This window comes from Calonectris borealis, chromosome 3 (genome assembly GCF_964195595.1).
Source record: "Calonectris borealis chromosome 3, bCalBor7.hap1.2, whole genome shotgun sequence".
In the NCBI taxonomy this organism is placed as follows: domain Eukaryota; kingdom Metazoa; phylum Chordata; class Aves; order Procellariiformes; family Procellariidae; genus Calonectris; species Calonectris borealis.
Genome location: NC_134314.1, coordinates 85,401,854 through 85,424,550, shown reverse-complemented (window position 1 = coordinate 85,424,550; position 22,697 = coordinate 85,401,854). Strand labels below are relative to the sequence as shown.

The 22,697-nt window shown below is 39.0% G+C and overlaps 1 protein-coding gene across 6 annotated transcripts in view; it reads right to left on the bottom strand.

Moving 5' to 3' along the window:
* ACTN2 (actinin alpha 2) overlaps nucleotides 1–19,710 on the bottom strand; it is a 67,214-nt gene extending 47,504 nt beyond the window's left edge. For all 6 annotated transcript variants that reach the window (XM_075146523.1, XM_075146520.1, XM_075146521.1 and 3 more), the window contains exon 1: nucleotides 19,288–19,710. In XM_075146523.1, coding sequence (XP_075002624.1) covers nucleotides 19,288–19,422 — 135 coding nt within the window. In that variant the 5' untranslated portion in view covers nucleotides 19,423–19,710. The remainder of the gene's footprint in view (nucleotides 1–19,287) is intronic.
* Nucleotides 19,711–22,697: the final 2,987 nt, after the last annotated feature.

The window sequence follows — 22,697 nt, the reverse complement described above, 5'->3', positions numbered from 1 at the left end:
CAAATTAGAATTTTGTCCACTTCTAATCTCACTATGGTCCTCTACTTCACCTCTACAACAGCTGATTCAACTCACTGGATGCCGCACTGGTAGACACAAAACATAAGTTTTATCCAAAGTTCCCGAAGTTTTCAAATAATTTAAATAGTTTCTCTTGAAAACTGACATTTTTACGGCACTGAATTTGCTGAAAGACAAATTCTCTTCTCAATCTTGTTCATTTTATGAAGACACTTCAGCAGCCAATGTTGCTATGACATAAACAAGGAAAAGGTGCTACTTCTGCTGAGTCAAGATGCTTTCAATAAATAGTTTGATGACAGTCACTGGTTTTATGGGCTGCCTTTTTATATCTGTAGGTTATTTAAGATTCTTTCCAGTCGTATTGGGGTTTGTCATTGACATTGTAGCATTCTGAAGGATAAACTTGGAATTACCTACAAAGCCTCCATTCATGAGATAGCAAGTTCTGCTGAAGCACTCTACTCTGCATGGATTCTTTATTTAGACTATCTGTATCTAGATAGTTTAGATTATCTTCTACATCTAGAATAAGAGATTTAGATCTTTTATCTAAACTACAGTTTCTCAGAGCTTTCTGTTTTACCAGTGCACCAGGTCATGAAATGGTGCTATCCCCTTATGCCAGTTGTCTTGTGCCTCATGGAAAGTGCCTGTCATGTGCTGCAGTACATTGCAGCAGTCTCTCAACATGTAGCTTCATAGCCTGGTGCCTTCCAAACCAGCTTATTTTCCTAGGACTAAACATGGTTATAGGAATGCTACTTAAGGAAGTGATGCAATCCATAAGTGACTGTATTAAAGCTACTGAAAAACTTAACTTGCAAATTTTAATAGTTTCCACAATCCACATTTTATTTAACCCTCATCCATCTTTTCTTATTGTGATACCACTTGTTCTCACTGCTTTGGCTTTAACTAACAGTTCTATTCATAGTTATTAAGAAACAATTCAAAGCACGTTTAAGTCCTGGAGATCAAGATACAGCCAGCATATTGTACCCTGCAAATTTGTAATCCACGGGGATTTAAAAGCTATTAAATGACTTAGACAAAGCAAATTCCTTTTCCTGCTGAGCTGTACAGCACATTTCAGAGTATCAGATTGCCCAGAGAAACAAGGCAGGACTGAAGGCACCAAGCCGAATACCAGGAGGGACACAAATAAATGCCTAGAAAGCTAGACATTTCTTTTTAGAATTTATTTATCATAGGTGGCTCTACAAATTTAAAAAATAAATAAATAAAAATTTTTCCTTTCCAAAGTTGTTACTACAAAAGAAACTTTGCTGACATTCTTAGATGAGAGACCACAGAAGAGGGGATGCAGGGCAGGAAGCCAAACAATTTTCAGTCCCACAGGTAAATGTTCTCTTAATGCATTATTAATTATCTACTCCTGTCACGGGTCTATTTTGGAAAAACTAACTCCAGAAAAGGGAGCGCAGTTTGTGTTCTATGCCCACTTAGTCTCACTGCGAAGACTGCCGATAGCATATTCTCCATAATTTGGATTCATAGATCTGTGATGGCAAAGTGTGTACCTGAGGAAAAAAAAAACCTTACCTGGTAATTTACTCAGGCCACTTAATTTTACAAGCCCTTGACAAGTAGAATTGCAACCAAGGGGCAGAAAAAGGAGATATCCCTAATCAATTATCAATCAACTGCAGCTAATGACAAAAAATAATAGGGTATGCCCGTTCTGTGCAAATATTTTTACATATGCACAATGAAGGACATGCTTTGATGGAAAAGTGATGTCTCTGAGGGCTGAATTCTCCTACGTTCCTGAGAAAGCCCACACGTCCTTTTTATGTGAGTGTAATGATAACTTACTTTTGATAGTGCTTCAAAGCCAGAAAACAAGATGCTATAACAACAACTTTCATGTGTGCATGTGATAATAGGGATAAAGAGAACTGAGAAAGCACCAGTTACCACCCTCTCCAATACTGTTACCCATCAGTGGGTCACAAGACAACTTGTTCCACCTGCTGAAGATACAGGGTAAATGTCTAGTTTGGCACTGACAGTGAGTCCAAAATGTGTATCACCAAAACAGCAGCATAACTTGCATGAGGACATGTTCAGGGGATACACTCCACAAGTTCAGGAAGATTTACTTGCACTCAGAATTGAAATTGAGAAGTAGATCCAGCCCAATAAAGGATTTGAGACCCATATCCTATTTAGTAGATATATCTCATAACAAAGGTTAACACTGCCTTTCACTCTCTCCAACTCAAATCAATTTCTGTCTGCTATAATATTTACAAGTTTTAAAAATGAATATTGATTTTAAAAGGCATGTGTCTGCTTGTCTGTACCCCTACCAGAAAGGCTACTGGCCCACGAGTCATTATTTTTTGAGTTTCTAGCCTTTCCGTAACATTTACACATAAGAAAATATAGACAAAATCCAATTTTAACCTGTGAGTTGTGAAAAACATTGCATTAATAGGAAACTTAATACTTCTTGTGTCTGTTAAGTAAAGCAGAAGCACAAGTCATTTTAAGTGGACCTTAAATTCTTATTATCCCTAATTATCTCAGTCTGATAGAGTTGTTTCTTAAAACTCCGCTTTAAGAAGCCCTTCTTCTAAAATATTTTTTCTCTCTACTTGTGCTGGCTAAGGGTCTTCATTACTTCTAGGCTAAATGGGATGCAGTGATTCACTCTGTAGTTATACGGAACATTACTGGGCTCTGAGCGCATGGCAGGGCTGTTACAGAAAGAGCTCTGCCAGAACATTCCTACTAGGCCAGACTGAGGTTTCCCCTTGAAGAATTTCCCATCTGTCTGTTACCCATGTTTTAAAATATAAGTTGTGAACCTGCAACACGATCTCCTAGCTCCTGTGTCTACAGAGTGTTCTAATGACTGCAGGATCAGGGCTTTTCTCTGGGTTTGGGATACAGTCTGCGTTGGCCCTTGTTCTCTTAACTATTTAAGCCTGCTCCCAAAAGAAGGGGCATGAAGGTGAAACACAGCAGAAAATTTCACAGCCTTTATAAACTAGCTTGATGTGAACGAATGACTACACACGGCACCTTTTAGATGTTCCTAGAACATCTAGATCAGCTGTACTTTTAGTATATTAGGTGCATGCGTATATTTTTATGAATTGAAAATAAATAAAATCTTTCATCTTACTTGTTGATTTGAATTATTATTAACTGTCTCCTTGCTCTTATTTCCCCTTGCAGTGGAAGCCTAAATGCATTGGTACATGTTAGTACACGTTAGTAAAATAACTAGAGTAATTATAACAGGTGAGGTGGTTCACCAGTACAACTCGATCACGCCAAAACACTTGGTAGGCAAAGTGGGATTTTAACACCAGAGCACAGCAACAACTCAAATAGAAGCACAGTGAAAGCATAGTGAAGGATGCCATGAAGGCTAAGGTAGGGGAAATGTTTAGCATGTTCCAAAAGGTCATTAAAAGGAAACCCTCAAATCATAGGCCGTATGTCAAAGCCAAATTCCTGGGAACAACAGAAAGGACAGCATAGAACCGTCTCACAAAGGAAGTTAGTAGAAGCTCCATCACAAGGTCCCTAAATCCAAAGTTGGGGAAAGCCCTCCCTGCTCCAGCACAGCCATCCATATAGCTGAACAGATGGTGTCAGAGATGATATGCTGGCACATTCTGCACTGTCAGCAGATCTGCTCTAATAACTAAGGGAACTTCACCCCAGTTCTTTAATTTTATCATTCACAGGAGACATCGTCAGAGGGATGCATTCATCACACAGGACATTGCACACGTCTTGCTAGCATTCTGCATTTTGCTTGCATGGAAGAGCCTGGGAAGACCTCAGTCCTTACGAAGCAGGTGGCCTAATCCTGCAAGTCTAGGGTTTCCTGTAAAACATGCAACCCCCTCCCAGTACTGAATGATTGCACGTCTGTTTTACAGTGCTCGCTATTAACAAAAAAAAACAGAGCATGTAAATATCTTCAAGCATAATTTGGCAAGGCTGAACCCCGAGAAACGTAATGAAGATTGAGCCTTTTGTTGCAAAGTGAGTGACATTAGTTCTTTCTTTCAGAGGAGACAACAGAGAAAGGTTATGTTGTCCCATTGGTCTAAAATGGAAGAAAACTCCAGGAGGCAGCAAGATGTATAGGAAATTCGGTATGGGTCACTGCATGCGCTGTCCTCACCTCAGCCTTCTTTTCTTAAGGGAAGAACAGTAAGGAAAGGAAGGAAGATAAGAGGTTTCACAAGGTCTTTGGAGGGGCTAAAACAGTTAAAATATTGCAAGGTTTATTAGGAACAGGCAAGTAATATCTTTATTGGATCACCTGAGATAGCTGGAAAAGATAGGGAAGTTTTCAGGCACATAAGACCATCTTTACATGTGAGAGAGAAGCATCAGTCTTAAGCATGAAAATTTAGGTGAGTCTTCAGACAACTCAGGACTTTGATGGACCATCCGTGTAATACTACAACAGCTCTATTCCCTGAAGGAAGCTCCTTCCTTTTTCATTTACTGTTGATGACACACATTTATGAAAGTTTTACAGCAGCAGGCATCAGTGTGATCCAAATGTGTTTTCTCCCCAACTTTGTGACAGCTTTTAAGTCATCTAAGACAGGAATTTTTAAAATGTTTTTATTGTCCTAAATGCTGAGCATTTTACGACCCATGATTCCTCATATGGGACTATAAGCCTTTTAACAATGGGAGCAGATGTTAGCCATAGCTGAGTACTTTTAAGTGTCCCACTTCTGTATTCAAGGATAATGAGAATAATAAACCCTCCATATCCCACAGCACTATTGTGGGGGGAAATTCACCATTGGTTTTGAGGTGTTCAAACACTACCCTGAAAAAAAGCCCAATAAAGAAATAGTAGCAAGAAAGATTAGAAAGTTGACAAAACTATAAATATCTTGTAAATAAAGAACTGTAAAATTAATCAAAAACAGAACCTACTGTGAACAGATGGAAAACCACACATAACAATTACCAACATCTTCAGCATCTGTTCTCAGTCATCCAAAGTTAATTTTACGTTTAAAAATCAAAGCTAGCTGTTTAGCATAAACCAGTTACCTGCTACTGTAAATCTAGTTGCATGCTAGTTGTCCTTCCCTCCTTAAATTCTTAGTGAATTACAAAATGTGCCAGTCACTTAGGTATGGAGAAAGAAGTCACTCAGGGAACTGTTAAGAATAGCAATGACTCTGAATAACCCCAGAGATGCAATCTGAGAAAGCATTTTCACATACAGAAATTGTTTTAGCTTTCACCTCTATGATGAAAAGTCACTGTCCCTACCTCTCACTAATAAGGTCAGTTTTGGGCACCTCCAATGAAGCTGCCATTTCTGCTGGTTTAAGTGATGGGGACACCTGTCCCCCAAGAGCTAAACTGAGAGTACAACTCACCTCATAGACATTACCAAACAGCCTGCATGTGTTAGCAACCTTGTCACTTATTCACCTGGCCTGGGTTCAAAACACTGACCTAAAAGTGAAAGGTTCCCCCCAGCCACGCATCCCCAACCAATAAATTAAAAGTCCATCTTCAGTACAAGGTTATCTTTCATCATGAGTTGGGGTGTAGGAGCTATTAGAATATTCCACTCGGAAGACTTTGCAATACTGAGACTTTTAATTAACATTGTCACCACCTTGCTAAGCGGTGACAAAGGTCAGGGTTTTGCAAGTCAGCTTTCTCTTGGATGTGAATGACTATTTTTGCAATATAGTTTGTTCAGTCACATCATATGCATGAATCCTTGAAAAAAGATGGTCACAAACAGCATGCCGGCAATACCCCGTGAGAATTCTTTGTCCCAATGGCAATGTCCAGCTGTCTTATAGCAGTCCTGGATAATTCATTCTAACTAGATGGAGTAATGGGGAGCAATCCCTTGCTGTTTGCAATGATCTTACCTCTTCACCTTCCCTCCAACTTCAATAACAATATGCATGACATCATTTACAGTTATACACTACCTTTCTGATGACTCTACTCTCTTTGCTTTTTATGTAAAACAACAGGTATGTTAATACCTAGTGATAACAGAATTAATACCTCTGAATTTTTTGGATTACATACCATTATTCAATGCATTAAAATGCTCAAGGTACAACATTAGCACTACAGAATGTTAAATAAATGGTATAACCTGTGAAGTAAACAAAGTTCTCAAATTACTAACAGATTTCCGAGTTATAATAGCCCCCATTTTAAATTGCTTTCTCTCATTAGAGTGAAAAGACAGACAGCGAGTAAAGACTCAACATGTGAGTCCTTGCTCTTCCACAGCTTTTTGTACAACTTCTTTCAAGTGGTAAAACCTCTTTACACGTCTGTCTAAAATCTTTACCCCACAGTAAAGGTGAAACATAAATATGCCCCATGGACTGAGAGTTCTAAATGCAGAATTAGAAGGGCTCCTTTCATCTCTAAAATGAGTGATTGTGCAGTATTTTACAGTCTCATGTACATTTTGCAAATTTAAAATGCTGTAGCAAGTGAAAGAACTTTTATTTCACAAGCCTCAAAAAACAAATATTGGTGAAAAAAGTATCTGTGAATCAAGAATATTCAGAACACAGTTCTTAAATGGGAGTAAAGCTTTAAAAACAAAACAAAAGCAAACAAAAAAGAGACTAATGGAACAATACAAATGCGAAGTTTTGAATAATCTATTTTTGGTCAATGGCTTTTGTTTTCTTTTATTTTCAGATGTTGATTTTGTATTTCCCTCGAAGGAAAAGTTTATGGACATGTTGATCTCTTTCAATAGGCCATATTGTTTCTAGCATTTAATAATTTAACAATTAACAGATCATGCTAGAATTTTATTTTTTTTTTACATGCAACACTGCCAAATTTTGCCCTTCAAAATGTCTCCTACTGAAATCTGCAGAAATAGAGAAGCATCGCCCACAAGGACCTGATAGAGACACAGTACTCCCACACAGCATGACTGGGAGTGTACAGCATCCAGACTGAACCTCTGAGGACTGCCAACTATTTGCATGGCACAACAGTATTTTCTTCTAATAGGGTAACCTAACTTTAGAGCATACTAACCAAATATTCTCTGTTCCAATACACTGCACTTTGCAGAGCTTGAATTTACACTATAAAAACAAGTAATTCCGACATAGCAACCTAAAGCAGTATGGCTATAGCAACTAATATCTTACACAGCATTCCTGATCACTTTACACCACAAAACTTTACAGCGCATACCTACAAATAAATCAGTTCACACCTAGTTGTCAGAGCATTAAAATAGATTTGCCACTACACTGCACAAAGTTGAGTGCAGCAAAGAACTGTTGTACACATTTTTATAAAAGCTTTAATGGACTCTATCACTCATGCAATAAAAACTGCATCTTTGCATTTATATAGAAATATATATTCATATCTCATAAAGTGCTGTCCAAAAGATACCTCTTCCCAACCAACCAGGTAGGACACTAGGGACCTAAGCAGAGAGCTTGCAGAGCGTGAAGTGTGTAGGTTCTGTTAGAAACTCCAATGTACTGATGCATACTCCCAAACGCACCCTCTCTCTCTTGCTCTCTACAAGTTTTTCGATGCAGATCTTGGGTGCACAAAATCAAGACAACAACTGATACTTTTGAAGGCATACTCAATTAATGGAACAGTAAGCTATTTACATTCTGGTGCTTTCTGGATCACTTTTGAGCAAAGTGATATTTGGGAGGTCTCACTGTAAGCACTAGTTAGACAAAGAGCTATATTTAAAGCACACTTTTTGGATCTAACTACTGAAAAACTAAGAAACACAAGGATAGAAAACGGTATTTAGTATGTCATGGGACCAAAATCTCCAACGAGAAGTTGAACTGTTATAGGGTCAAAAGAAATTCACTCATTTCTACATGGTTCAAAAGGAGTTAATTCTGGAGCACGACCTTCCACACCCAGCATTTCTACTTCACAAGAGTATCAAGAAACTAGAAGGCATCTTCAGAAAAGGATTCACAGTAAAAATGCCAGCAGGTTTGGAGGGAATTGTTTCAGCAATGATAAAAGGTTTGAGACCAGCCATTTTTGTGGTTTTTCTCTCCCTCTATATTCTTTTCCAATTGGCCACTTCTTCGCTATTATGGAACAAAAGCATAATCTCTGTTATATTTGCCGCTCCCTGTGGAGAGTTAATAACGAAGTATAGGTAATCCAAAAAGGGTCTCAAATACTGTGGTGGATCTGCAAGGGACAAATCTGCAGGTGTGCTTTAAAGGTGAAGTCTATGCCCTTTATACTGCCTGGGGCTTTCTCTCAAGTATATTAAACAAAGAACATGCATTACCACTACCCTATCTGTGCCAAATGAACCTTCCTATAAAGAGATCATATCTCCTATTCTCCTTTCCAGTCTTGGGTCCTTCTTCCACCAGCTGTGCCCTACAGTGCTCCTCCTGGTTTCCCAAGAGTTCCTGAACTATCACAGATGGTGCTGGCTAACATTTTTGTTTCAGCAGATACACGTTTAAAGGAGCAAATACTAATTAGGATGAGGTGAAAGAAACATTCACACATTATGGTATGGAAGGAACTAAAGGTATGCCCTCTGGAAATAGAAGGATTAATTAAAGTAGGCTAATCCAGGATTTAGTTGACTGGATTTCCAAATGTCTTTCCCTTGCTTTCTCTGTTGATTTTCTTCACCATGCTATCTTTATCCAGTAATTATATACTACATTGCCAGGTGAGTAAGTAAATCCATTATAAATTGGTCGATACAGTCAATCAGAGTGGAATAAAAGTATGTTCCTATCACATTTATGAACATTCTTTAAAACACTTCCATAATCAGGAAAAAACATGTCATCTGACTGATAAAGCTAAAACAGATTTTGAAAGTTTTTTCAATTCCACACACACCAACACGCACATCTTTAAGTCCCTGACACCAATAAATGATGGGAAAAGCATGTCAAGAGTCAGACCCCAAGATATTTACACAGGAAATGTTGTCTTTGCACTCTGTTATGCAGTACATTTGATGAGCACCAAATCTAGTTTCACTTGTAATCTAAACTAAGGTTTCTGTTGAGATTCTTATAGAGAAAGGAAAACCTTTAATTAATTCCCAATTTAATTCCCAATTTAATTCCCAGTTATGCAACAAACAGCTCCTCTGTGGCATATATGCCAGGTTACTCAAGGCAGTATTTCAGTACACAAAGCATATAATCTGTCCATGTTAATTTCTTTACTGTTGTAACAGATGTTAAAAAAAAAAAAAATTTTGATTTCATGCTTATTTTAAGAATCTGTTTTTTAAAGAATTTGTTAACTTCTGCTGTTAAAGATACCACTTAAACATATCGGGTTGATTTTTTTAAGCTCTAATGTTTTTTTATGAGGCATTAGCTATAGAGTAACATTTTCTAAAACATTTAAAATATCCTGTAAGCCAGCAGACTTTCAGAAAAATTCCAGAGTTCATGAATAATTTTTAGTGAGGCTCAGGTTCTTAAATTACTGAGCTTTTCTTAAAAACAGAATAAAAAGCAAAACATTACTCGGGATCTTTGGATGGTTTGATTATATATGAACATGAAATTTAACTAAGTTAAAAAACTAAGTGTTCTCAAGCACTTAGCTAAGAATGGATGGGTAAATAACAAACAATGATGGCTGTAACTGCTGAAAGCACGAACACCTGTGTTTTAGACAGTACAGTGTTTGTGATAGGAAAACTGCTTTGTCAATTAAACACACAGTTCTTTGTTTATAGCATATCTATTCTTAACAGGAGCCATGCTGGGACCTGTGCTCTGTCATGGAAATGAAGGCCTTACACAAAAGGAAAGCAAGCAAACCAGCCTCATTTATGGTGTTTTGTTTGTCTTTTGATAAGTGCATTATACATAATATGTACATGTACAGATATAGCTGCTTGTGGGGCTGCGCTGCAAACTACATTACTGAAATGACTTGGGATTAAGAAGTGGTGAGAACAGGGAGGATTGCTTCAAATTTCTTCAATGATCTGGTATATAGCAGAAGATCACTGTACCAGCAAATGAAGGGGACTGGAAGTCTATGGATAGGAGTAGAGTCAAAGGTGGTCAGCTGCTCTGCCAAAGAAAATGCATGGTGGAACTACACTCCAGAGCACAGCTATAGAGGTTTTCCACAGCCTAAAGAAACTCCTCTGTGAAATAATACCCCAGAGCTATACAATAATTTATGTTGGAGTGTTTTTATTTGTATTTAGTGCAGCTGGGTACAATTGCACAAAGAGTGCAATTTCTTAAGTCTTGCAGCAGTGAAAAGCTACACTGGTGACAAGATTAAACATAAAACGGAGTTTAAAAAAAAAATCACTTAACGCTAGATGGTTAAGCCTTTCTGCGAGTGCCAAAATAGCAGGCTGATTTTCAGAGGTGCAAAATAGACAGAAGTTCCTCCTGACATCAGTGGAAATGCCTGGGTGTTCAACACCTATAAAAAATATGAGTGTTTCCTTAGACGTTTAAGGAATAATCACAGGTGCTAATTTTGGACTAGAGTAGTCACTTTCCACAGACTCCTGCTATGATAGTGGGGGTAAGCAAGGCTTTTCTAGGGGGCAGTTCAGAGTAGAAGCCATCTGGTCTAAATTAGGTTCTGCTAGTTATCAAAGTAATGGATGGCTGGACTGATTTTGCTTACAGGTTTTTGAAGAGAAATAAGAACAAGCATCAGATTTCAAGTTAAAGGGATTCTGACAGTTAAGGGCAGTTGGAAGGAAGCATCTGAAGTCAATGGAAAATCTTACTCATACCAAGTACAGCAAACACTTGACACTTTCATCTGTAAAGCCAGCACATAGGTATTACAACCACCATTTTGGAAATGAAGATATGGACAAAGTGATACGTCCTTATAACTCAAAAGCAGGGAAAACTGGGACCAGACGTACTAGCAGCAGTCCCTTTCTTGCACTTAGGACATAAACACAGGACTAATTTTCTCACACATAGAAATTTAAGGTCCAAACACAGAAACTAACTAAACATTAGCCAGACAACTGTCAGCTTCTGCTTCCCTCTGGACAGGCCTTCTAAAGAATGAAATGAATTTCTACAGGCTACCATTTCAAGTGGGACACTTTCCTAAAAGGAGAACATTGCATTTCAAAGTCTTCTACCTCTACCTCTGCAGACGCTCTGTTCCTGCAGATTCCTGTAATCCTTTCACACCAGTAGTTTGAGGATTACTAGGACCATGCTATCTTGATCTGTATTGAAGAGTTACTTGTACTGCCAGCAGGAAGAGCTACTACAGAATATGTACAGAAGCAGTCACAGAGGGTGATCATAACACTGTGTTTGCTGGTTAAATGATGTGAAAAGAGGTAACTTCTATCTTTAAATACATGCCCAATTTTATCAGGTAGAAAAAGAGCATTGTATAGCACCTGTATAATTATGATCAGCTTTATGCATCAAGTCTCTCAACATGAGGCATATTTAAAACCAACAAATCCAGTGATATTGTAAGAACAAATGTCACACGCTCTTACCACGGCATTTCATGAAATGATGTTCTTCAAACACTGAAGACTTGGAAATCACCCCCAAAACTGCTAAGAATGGAATCTAATTTAGGAGGAAATGGAGTGCTCGATGTAAATACATTCTCCTTCTGGTATCAGCTGAGAGTAAAAATTGCATAGCCATAAAAGACATATTCACTCAAGAGTTAGCAACTTTTCACTGTTCACAGTAGAAGAATACCACATCAGTTACACATTGTTTATCCTGACAATTAGGGCTCAGAAGAAATTATGCTTGGCAGTAAAGCCATCCAAAACAATTCAAATTTGCCAACTGTGTAAGCACTTTTGTATTTGTTTGCTTGCAAGGATATAAAACAACATGCAGGAAGGACGCCTTTTGACTTGGGACAAAGCTCAGCAGCACAAATTCCCATTTAATTCTACTTCACTGACATGCGTCTTCCTGCATCATGTCCACCTGCATTCCAAATACAAATTCTATGCATTCTTCTGTAAGCAGGCTCTGCAGTACAACTTCTAAAATACTACCAATATCTATATAGTATTCACCATTCACAACTAAAGAAAATCCTAATGCTCAGTCTCACTGAAATTAATTCAGTAGAACTGTACAGTGCAATACAGAAATTACTATCTAAACTAAACATCATTAAATGGATCAGAATTTATGCAACAGTGATTAAATTTATGTTAGGCATTTGGTATCCGATTTTTCCATCATAATGATGAAACCCCTTTTGCCTTACTTTTAAGAGGATGGAAGGGCTTTGGTGGGAGATTTTGAACAGTGTTACCTCATTGGCAAAAAGCAGTCAAAATTCAGCTTGCAGAGCTATCTTAGTTTGATTTGGAAATTGGTGACATAATCATGATATTTTCTTGCTGGGATTCATTAGTTTACAGAATATACCTGAGCCCTGCTTTTTCTCGCACAGGGCTACAAATTGTATGAGCGTGGATTCCCTATTTACTGCAGTCTCAGGGCTGAAGACCCTCAGTGCTCTTCCAAGCAAACACCTCCCATGCCTCTCTCTTCAGCTCTCCAATGACCCAAACACAGATCCACAGCAAGATGCAGACCTCCCACCCCCAAGAGATTATAGCAAAGTCCACTGCTTAACACATAGCTTTTCTCTAGCTCTTAAGCACCTTGGTTGCAGCTTATGGAAACCCACTTAGATCCATACTTTCTTCCAATCCTTATTGTCTTACTAATTGGATTAGCGTATCTGCAGACATTTTACTATACAAATATTTCAGGGGAGGCTTTGGTGTGTATCTGTGAGTGCAGGTAGGAGGTAGCCTTTGCTTTCCATTATAAAATGGTTCTTATAATTTCTTTTCATAACCATACAGTTCTGTTGATGGCAAATATTTGGGGGTGAGTGGCAATTAACAGCTGAATTGGGACTGTAGGAATTATCCATTTGACAACACTAACAAAGGCATACAGAGCCTGGAATGGGTCAACATTGAGAGGGCTGTTTGAGTTTAAATAGCAAATATAATATTGAGTAATACATTGATTTCTCACACTTAGTACTGATAAAGAAAAACTTCCTATTCGAAAAAACTACCTCCATAAACATTTCTAGGTAAGTGAATTTCATAATAGCTTTCTTTGAATTTTCCTTCGTACACCAGCACCACAGTATTCAGGGCCCTCTGTAGCTGCACGCTTTATTGACAGCTTCCAAGACAGAATATGAAGCACACTGACAAAATATGATCATTCCACTATCCTTTCAGCATGCTCCTCTCAAGCACCATTCCATGCAAGTAACATCAGCAAGAGGAATTTAACATGTTACTATTTTAACAAGCACTAATCTCTAAGAGGCCAATCGTACAGAACAAGCCATAAACACATCCTGTATTTCTTTAGAGTCCCTCTACCCTCATGGCAACACTTCATAGGACTAGAGAAACTGCAACTCCATGTCCTTCTTTTGCATCAGTGTCTAATACTTAGGACAATTATAGTATATGCTGAAAAATCAAGACATGCTGTCGCAGGAAAAAAAATGAAGTCTGTCCATTGACTACCAAGTTCTGAGTCAGACCCTATACGGGGCCATCTACCACTGAGAAAGTCACTTAAAGAGCACCCAGGATTCAAAAGGAAACGAGAGTGTGTGTGTTCTTAATACTAGAGGTTTTGGCATCCACTGTTTGAAAAGAAAATTCTTGATGTACCTGGAGGAGAAGCATTTGGCCTTGGAGTGCTGAAACTTCATGTTACTATAAGGCACATTCTGCCTCTATAGTGGCATATATCATTTGGCAAGACATTGTTCTTCCATAGAAGGCAGTCACAGAACTGGCCGAATACTAGAAAAAATAAGTCTAAAAAGGTGAAATTGTTTACTTTTCTAACTATTAGTAGTAATAGAAAATCCTCCATTTCAACCTACAGAATTCCCAACACACCCACGTCATCCTAATTCTGTGCATGAAAGGTAAGGGAGGCAGAGAATTGCGGTGTAGGACTCAGTGTAGCACATGATTTTTCCACTGACTATCATTCTGCTTTCGACTCTGGAGGATTTTCCTCCTAACAAATTAAATCCCTCCTGAAATTAGTCCTAAAGCTACTCAGCCCGGGACCCCCATCTTTATAAGAAATATCCAACTGTTAACAGGTAAGTACTAGGAATAAGTAATGAGAAGGCTGATACTCTCTTAGAAAGGAGTGTACCTTTTGCCTCCCTCACACCTCCTACATTCACTGCTGGTTCTCATCCAGACCCTGTTCATGTTGCTCACTTACAGAGGGGAATCTGTGTGCCTTCTCAACAATCCCACTGGTATTCCATGTGGGTAAAAAGTGTCACCTCAGTAAAAACCCTAAAGAGATGGATGGTTTCTCTGTGTGCTATGGGAGCTTAACCCCAAGGCCAATTATTCAAGGAAAGAATTTTGCATGGTCTAAAAAAACCTAAAACAAATAAAAACCGAACACACACACACCCCCAAAACCCCAAGTTTGATTATTTCCAGATAATCTCAGTAGAAGAGCAAGATCTAGGCTGGAACGCCCTGTACACACTGTAGATATTGCTATATTCTCCATGACAATGATTTCAATCCAGAGCCTGTAATTCCATGAGGAGGGGTTCTACAGTACTGAATTTTCCTGGTGGCAGCCAGCCTGTCCTGCCAACTTTCTTCTGCCTTACATTTCTTTTTCATTCATTCAAGGCTTGGTTATTTCTCTCCTTCTCTTCCTGGTTGACAAATGAAGCTGTTTCCTTTCACTGCTTCATCTGTCTTCTCACTCACCAGTAGAGTTCTTCCAGGAAGAGGTTTCTGATAAGAAATCAATTTAGGTTCCATCCATAGAAGACCACACAAACTTCATAGTGAATCTGGGACACTCATTGTAACTCTATTTATAGACACTGAAGTCACACTGAACACAAGGTCAATTTCTCTTTCAGGCTGCAATGAACCTCTCAAATCTGCTGAACTTAATGAAGTTGCAGCAACACTACAAGAAGAACGTTGTCCGTAATTCATAGTCCTGGTAGCTTCTTCCAAATAATTTGCCATACATGTGGCTTCCAAATGCATTTTTTTCATTTGCAAGGACAACAGCAGTTGTAGTACCAGCCAAAGGAGGTAATGCAGATAAATCCTTATAGGTCACACTGAAAATGTAATCTGATATGTACTGCTGAAGACTGGAAAGACACAGCTTCTTTCCTAAAGAACCTTTTCCAAAGTCCTCACTCATGCACAGCGTTCAGTGTCATCAAGAAGATTTGCATTCACAAAGAGTGCAATATCAAGGTAAATAAATATTCTGAGTCTTCTTGCTTATTCTATACCAGTGTAAAAAAAAAACATCAAACTGGACAGAAATTGCAGTGACACCTACATTAAAATCCTTCTGCATTAACAAAGCGGTGGTATCAAGGCCATACAGCAAGCTAGAATAAGATCATTCATCTAGAATAACATCAGTAAGGCAAGGAGTATGTTTCCAGTTCTTTCCTTACATGTGTTAGTGCAACAGTGTCAGAGAGAAGTCTGAATGACTGGAGAAGACACACATGAAATGTGGAGCCAGTTTAGTGCTTTACAATACAATACAACTGTCCTGAAGAAGGGATCACACCTGTTTCACAGCCTTCAGATCTTTATCCTGAAGGCTTAAGACTTCCTTGAAAAACTAACAAACCACATTTCATGTCAAAGTTTAAAAAAGCACACTCCTACAATGAAGTATTTATAGCAAAAGTTACAAATAAGAAAGAGCACCGTTTAACACACTGCTCCCTAAGTAGCGTTGGCAGTTCAAACACATTGCAAACAATGTTTGCATGTATGTTTGCATTTTGAGTAGCATTGTTGTGCTTGGTTTCCTAAGCTAAGGGACACTGCATTTTCCTATGTTCCTTTTAGTTATATTGAGATACAGGCTAGTGAAAACTAAAAGGTTTGTGGAGTTTGTTGAACTTTTTTCAGAAACTTAAGAAATAAATTTATCATGGAGAGAAGAGAAATCAAGTTTTAAGTCTTCCACTATGAGCTAATATGATTTTTACTTCCACTCCAGTCCAGCAGGGTAGGGACTGAAAGACAGCTAATCACTAGTTTGATATCACACCACAGAACCAACCACTTCTACCAGTTGTTACAAATATCACTGCTGTCCTCTTTTTACCAGTGGGAAAACCAAGGTCTGAGGTGAGCTGACCTTGCCTAAAGTACAGAGGAGAGTGAAGAAGAGAATCCCACCCCCTCTGGACAGACTTTTGGATTTCCAATACTTTTTTATTTCCGTGTAGTACTGAAGAAACAAGGGGCCACTTTCATAGATCTTTCAATTGCTGTTTAAGCACATGTGGCCAGTGGAAGTGTACTGGGTTAAGGAGCAGATTTCAGAAGTTTCCAATCTCATGGTTCCCATCTACATGTTCAAAGGACACCAAGGCTGTAGTTTTCTAATTAGTTCCTACTGAAGACAGCATGTCCATCCAAAATACAGTATTTTTTTGTTATTTATTCTTTCTCTAAAGTTGCTGCCTGAAATTTCCAGCCATATGATCCTGTTTAAGTTTTTAACAATAATGTCTAATGCAGCAAATGGTCAAATTGTTGTATTTTCTTGGTTTCTTGATTTGACACAGGCTAAATGTTACCCCAACTAAAGCATTTAATTTGTTGTTCACATTCAGAGAGACAGAGCTAAGCTACAACTCAGCTTCTTTCCTATAGTGTGTTTCATATTTATTCTGACATCTGCAACCACCGAGGAGCCTGGACTACAGCAGACCATAATACTCTATGAACCATGGTTATAATTAGGCGTCACATCCATTGTAATCCTATGGACGTCATCATGTGTTACCAGCATCTGTTGACAGATCTCATACCAGGCATATCACTGAAATGGCAAGTCTGGAGAAGGCAGCCCACAATAGAAACAATGGCATTTATTTTTGGTTTGTTCCAAGACTGTCTAATAGAAAATATATGCTGCCAACTGCCAGGGGTCCACAGCGGTGACTTTTCAATATTATATTACCAGTTAGAACAAAGACCTGTGCCCATGTACCTGCAATCTTTTCCTAATAAATAAGGAAATAAAGAAAGCACTTTCTGCAACTGTCTTAGCACCAATTAGAAAAAGATAGAAGCCTTGAAATTTTATAAAGTTTATCAGGCCCTTTATCATGAGAGTACTTATTTTTCATGTAATAATAAATTCAGACTGCTTTCCAAGACAAGGAATGAGGATCCCTCCTCCTAAATTTTATTGAAATGTGGTATCACTTTAATATTAAAACTAAGCCCTGGGAACTGGCACATAAAGTAGCAAAGCCACAATCTCTCTACTCTCTGGGAGTAAAGCAGAGTCTGCTTTAATTTATCAATGTGGAAACCTGACTTTCTGCTGAAGCGTTATCTGTTTGGAGGAATGGAAACAAAAAATTTGCTATGGGGTCTTATACTAACTACTCCCTGCTCTTCTGTAAAAGTCGAGACTTACTGTAAACATAAGAAAGCCTACAGAATCCAAATTCTTTTTATTTTTTATCATTTATCTGCGTTGTAGGAAAACTGCATTAGAATGCTGACTAGAATTAGTAACTTGTCCATTATTTCTTGATTTTGAAAATAAATGCTGGCCAATTGGAATCCTAATCAGATGTAACCACGACCTGTTATGGCTGAGCAGTTTCAAATCACTAAAGCACTTAAGCACTAAGATAATTTCCATTCTCATTATAAAACATAAAAGAATAGTTCACCACCTAAAAAGTGTCAAATTAAAACAAATGTCAGTGCTGATGAGTACAGCTCAATAATTGGTTAGGAGTTGCAACAGCTGGTAGATCAAGAAAACTGAACTTCAGCCTAGCCCAGAACTTCTCCCACTATACTCGTACAGCAGGATTCGAACAGGTGTGAATGTAGGAAAATTAATAAAAACAGCTAAAACTGACAGAAGGAGGAAGGTTACAAGTGAAAACTCAGAGGAAAATATTGGCTCTACCGATTTTAATGGCAAAGCAAACCTATTGGCCCCAACGATTCTAACAGCTCTTACTTTTATAGCTGTACTTTTATAGTATAGCTTTTATAGAAGCTGTGACTGTAACAGTGGGCCAGACTCTGTCATCAGATATAAGTTGGCAACTTCTACTTAAGTTTTTGAAGTGAGCTGCTCACCTATAGCAAAAAGCATATTCAACCTTATTGTCTAGAGCACCATTTTTTCTCTCTCTCTCCTCCCCCCTTTTTTTTTCCATCCTTTTTTTCTTGTAACCAGCAGATAACCTTTTAATCCTAGATCTGTCAGCTGTGACTTAACACCACCTTTTACATTAGGAAGTAACAAATCCTTTACAATATTTCATCTCTCTCTTTTCCGTATGCTGCTTAAAACTCAGTGTTCTGAAAATAGATATTGCAAATATTACTAAAGTACCAAACCATCGACAAGACTGCTGATGGGATTATATTCTCTGCCTATGCTCAGAAAAAGAGCATGGGCAGTACTTGCTGGCATAATCATCTCCCTACGCCTAAAAGGCAAGAAGCATTTCCTCTACAATGATATATTCCAAGGAGTTTACAGACCTGTTTTTTCCCAGACAGTGAATTGGCGTGTGGGAACCTAATCATGAAATAGAATTTTCCAAATCTAGCCTGGATATATTTCTGGGCAATATTTTCCCTGTCAGATCATTCAGTCAAAATTAAGAGTAAATTCTAGTAAGACCTGACTCGCAAGATCACAATTTCAAAAGCGATTTCTCAGTCTGCTCTCAGAAATATTGCAAACTATTTTTGCACACCAATTTTGAACCATCTCATTCATCTCCCTGTTTATAATTGCGATTTACTGTTTTTGAGAAGCAATCAGGCACACACATCAACTCAGAGTCTGCTTTCCGAAAGGAAGACCCAGGAGGTGAAGTTAAAAATTACTCAAATACTAATATATAAATCTAAAGGTACTGACAGAATATTTCCAGCGCAATATAAAAAGAAACTCCTGACTCTCATAAATTAGTTTCATCTTATATAGGTTTCACTTAAGAATCCAAAAAGCAAATGCTTTATCCTCAAAATATGGCATAGCTAATATATATTATATACATACTTTATACGATGTAAAATATATTCTTTTACAAAACTAGAACCCCTCGCTGCACAGCCCTGGCAATTCCAGGACATCATTCCACACAGAAGCACAAAAACAGACACATATTACTTTATTTCCAGACCTTCCTTTGCTGTTTCTCCCATGCTGGGTCCAGGAGCAGGTCCCTGTCCCATTCTTCTTCTTGGGTCATGTACTCATCTTCTTCATAGTTGTAGGTGTACTGCATGTTTGTTTCTATCTGGTTCATGCTATTCATGCTACCCGGGGATCAGCTTCAGCTGCTGTGGCTTCTACTACGTTTAAATATATGTATCTTTTTAAGCTTAGTTTACTTGCTGATGTGTCTTTTTTTTTTTTTTCTTTTTCCAAGGTGACAGGGGGGTGAATATTGATGAGTCTTGCTGAGAGCAGAGGCTGAAACTGTCAGGTAGGTGCTGACCTGTCGTGACCTTCCTTCCTTCCTTCCTTCCCTCCCCCTCTCTCTCTCCCCTGCCCTCCTTCCCTTTCTCTCTCTGCTGCGGCGGCTGACCCTCCGGAGAAGCCCGGCGCGGCTCATTGCTGCGGCTTATTATCCCCGCCGGGCTGTCACGTGGCGCGGCGGCGGCTCCAGCCCCGCTCCAGGCGGCGGGGCGCCCTCAGCCGGGCCGGGGCCGCCGCCACCGCCCCCGCGGGCGGGGCGGGGCGGGGCAGGAGCCCCGCGCCCACGGGCGGCGCTGGGGCCGCCGCACCCGGCTGGGCGCTGTTTCTGTCCAGGACAGCGAGACCGCCTGCAGCAGGGGAAGGCTGGCCGGGGGAACTCACCTCCCGTAAGCGCTCTGGCCAAAAATTACTGTCTGCTCGTCTGCCTGCCTCTCTTTCCTTCCAAATCGATAAAATACCTGTCTTTTTTTTTTCTTTTCTCTACTGACATGTATTTCTACTTCTCAAGACCTGTCTATGATCTGCTAATGTAGTTTGACATTGTTTATCATTAGTCTGAAGTCTGTGTGGACCCTTGAGTCACTTCACACTGTCCTTTTCACATTAACGACCACAAGAGCCAGCGCACACAAGGGCACCCGAGAGATGAAACAATTTCCAGTGGAGGTCAGGTCTGGAGTTAAACCAGAAAGTATGGAAGCACAACTTAGAAAAGCAACATATATCTTTTTCATCCAGGAAACACGCTCAGTACATCCCAAAAGCAGGCATCAAGAAGCACATACAAAGGTCTGTGGAACCAATAGCTTTATAAACGTGTGACAGGAACCGTTTACCCATGCTTTCCACAAGGTAAAAATCTGAAAAGATAGCACTCAGATCAAGCACCCTGGCAAGCATGTCCCATATCTCCAGTGTCATACCATTTCAGTTGCCCCAGCGACAATGTTTCTTCTGGGAACTGGCAAGTTTACTATGTTCTTCACGTAGCCTGTTATTAATGCCTGCGCCTATCATCAGCCAAGGTCATCTTCTCTAGCAGTGTCCACACTGGATACAATTTGAACCTTACTTAGAAAAAGAAAATGCTCACCAAAACCAAGCTTTTGGAAGCCATAAAAAGACAAAGTCAGATATAAGGGAGAACTATGTTCAGTAAAGGCAACCATAGGTCTCTAACCCAATGTGAATGAACAACCAGAATAATTAACAGCTAGACAGCATATGTTCACCACTTCGTATTGCTAACTAAAGCTCTGCTTTCTGCCAAGTCGCCTTCTATCCCATAAGTCTATGCACTTCAGAAGAACATGCATACATGCACAGCTAATACCTACCCATCAGCTCAAAAAAACTTCATAAATGAAGCACTAAGGTTGCAAATTGGAATTCAGAAAAGGATTGCAAAATGTTTCATGCAGTCAAAGCAAGCTGAACTTCCAAAGAACACACTGTAAGATAAACAGTCTAAAAATCAAATTCCAAATCTAAGCAACAAAGTCAGAACCACATGCTTTTCACCTGCTCAACGCAAATATTCTCAAGGTGCTACATTTCCATCTATCTAATGAAACAAATGTTGATGAATGCTATGCTTAGACTTTTTTGTTTCAAGTGCAGATGACCATTCTCTTAGGATACTCTCAGACAATATCAAATAGCAATTACAAAACAAAATATTTCCTGTATGTACACATTATGTATATGCTGGTGTAATTTGTGTGGTTTATTTTTTTAGCTGGGTAGTCATCTGTAGTTTGTGATCCATGTCCAATTTCAATCACCTAAATGACTAAGCCTTTGAAGTCAGTAAAACCATTTCTTCTTATTCACTATACACAACACAGTTTCTAGAGGAAAAGCAGGAAGGAGTCAAAAAAGTCCCAGAAGTATACATGTAAAGCTGTAATGCTCTGAACCAGAGCTGTCTCCTGTGCAAAGAGCTCTCCTGCACTGACAAGACCTGTGACCTTTTATGCACTACTTCATTGGAGGTGGGCCATTGCAACCAGCTTCGTGCCTTTCCTCAGCACTGCCTTGTCTGGGGATCTACGTGGATGAAGTCAGATGGCAGCGCCCCATGCCCCACTGTGTGGTACAGGTGAGCCTTACGGGTGCTAATGGCTTCATACAGGGAGGAACTAGTTAAAAGCCACATTTTATTTGTTGGCCTTCATCCTATAACACGGGCCAGAGTGCCTGTGTCATGAAATAAAAACTGCGGCATTGTGATGACAAAGAGTATCCGATCACACTGTGGATTAGGACTGGAGTCAGATCCATGCCTAGATTTCTGCAAATCAAAGGGAAATCTAGCCAGATTTTCTAGAATTCTGAAAGAAGGTTATTAAGTTTTTTCATAAAATAACTGGATTTGCTCAAAACATAGCTAGCCACTGCTGCAAAGGTACTGTTCATTTTTTCATGCTTACTTGGTACATAGGTAAACTTAGTACTTCCATAACAAAACAAATAAAACAAAAATGTCATCATTGTTCCAAGGAACCAATGGCTGGAATCATAGTATCTCTCAGCTAGTCTGAGAGATCAAAAAAATTCAGTTAATTCCAAATAGGAATAAACCCACATTTTTCTATAAGGGGTAAGTATTTCAAAATCCATTTTGGGTAGGTTATGTTAGTTCATTCTGGATGAAAAAAAAATGTCAGAATGAAAAACCTAACTTTTTAATTCTGAAAATGTCAAAATAGGGTGCTTCAGCTTTGTCAGTGTGCACTTTGAGATAGTTGGGCTTTTTACCTATGAAACAGGAAGCTAAGTGGAATATCCCCATTTTAAAAAAACTGCCTATCTTAGCGGAATCTGACCTGTTTTAGGTTCTCTAAATAACTGCTTACTGCCCCTTAATCAGACAGCATGAGTAGGCAGGGGAGATATTTATAGATGGAGCTTTAGGAGGAGTATCTGGTATTTTGTTTACTACTTTAATTTGATTTTATAAACGAACTGTGTGGATGGTAATGAGAAGCATATGAATGGAGGTCCATAGTGGAAAGAGAGCCAAAATGGAACTCTGACGCCAAGCTCGAAGTGGAAAGGGAGCTGCCTCTTCAAGCTCACCTAGAGAAAAGGAAAGCTGTGCCCAGCAGA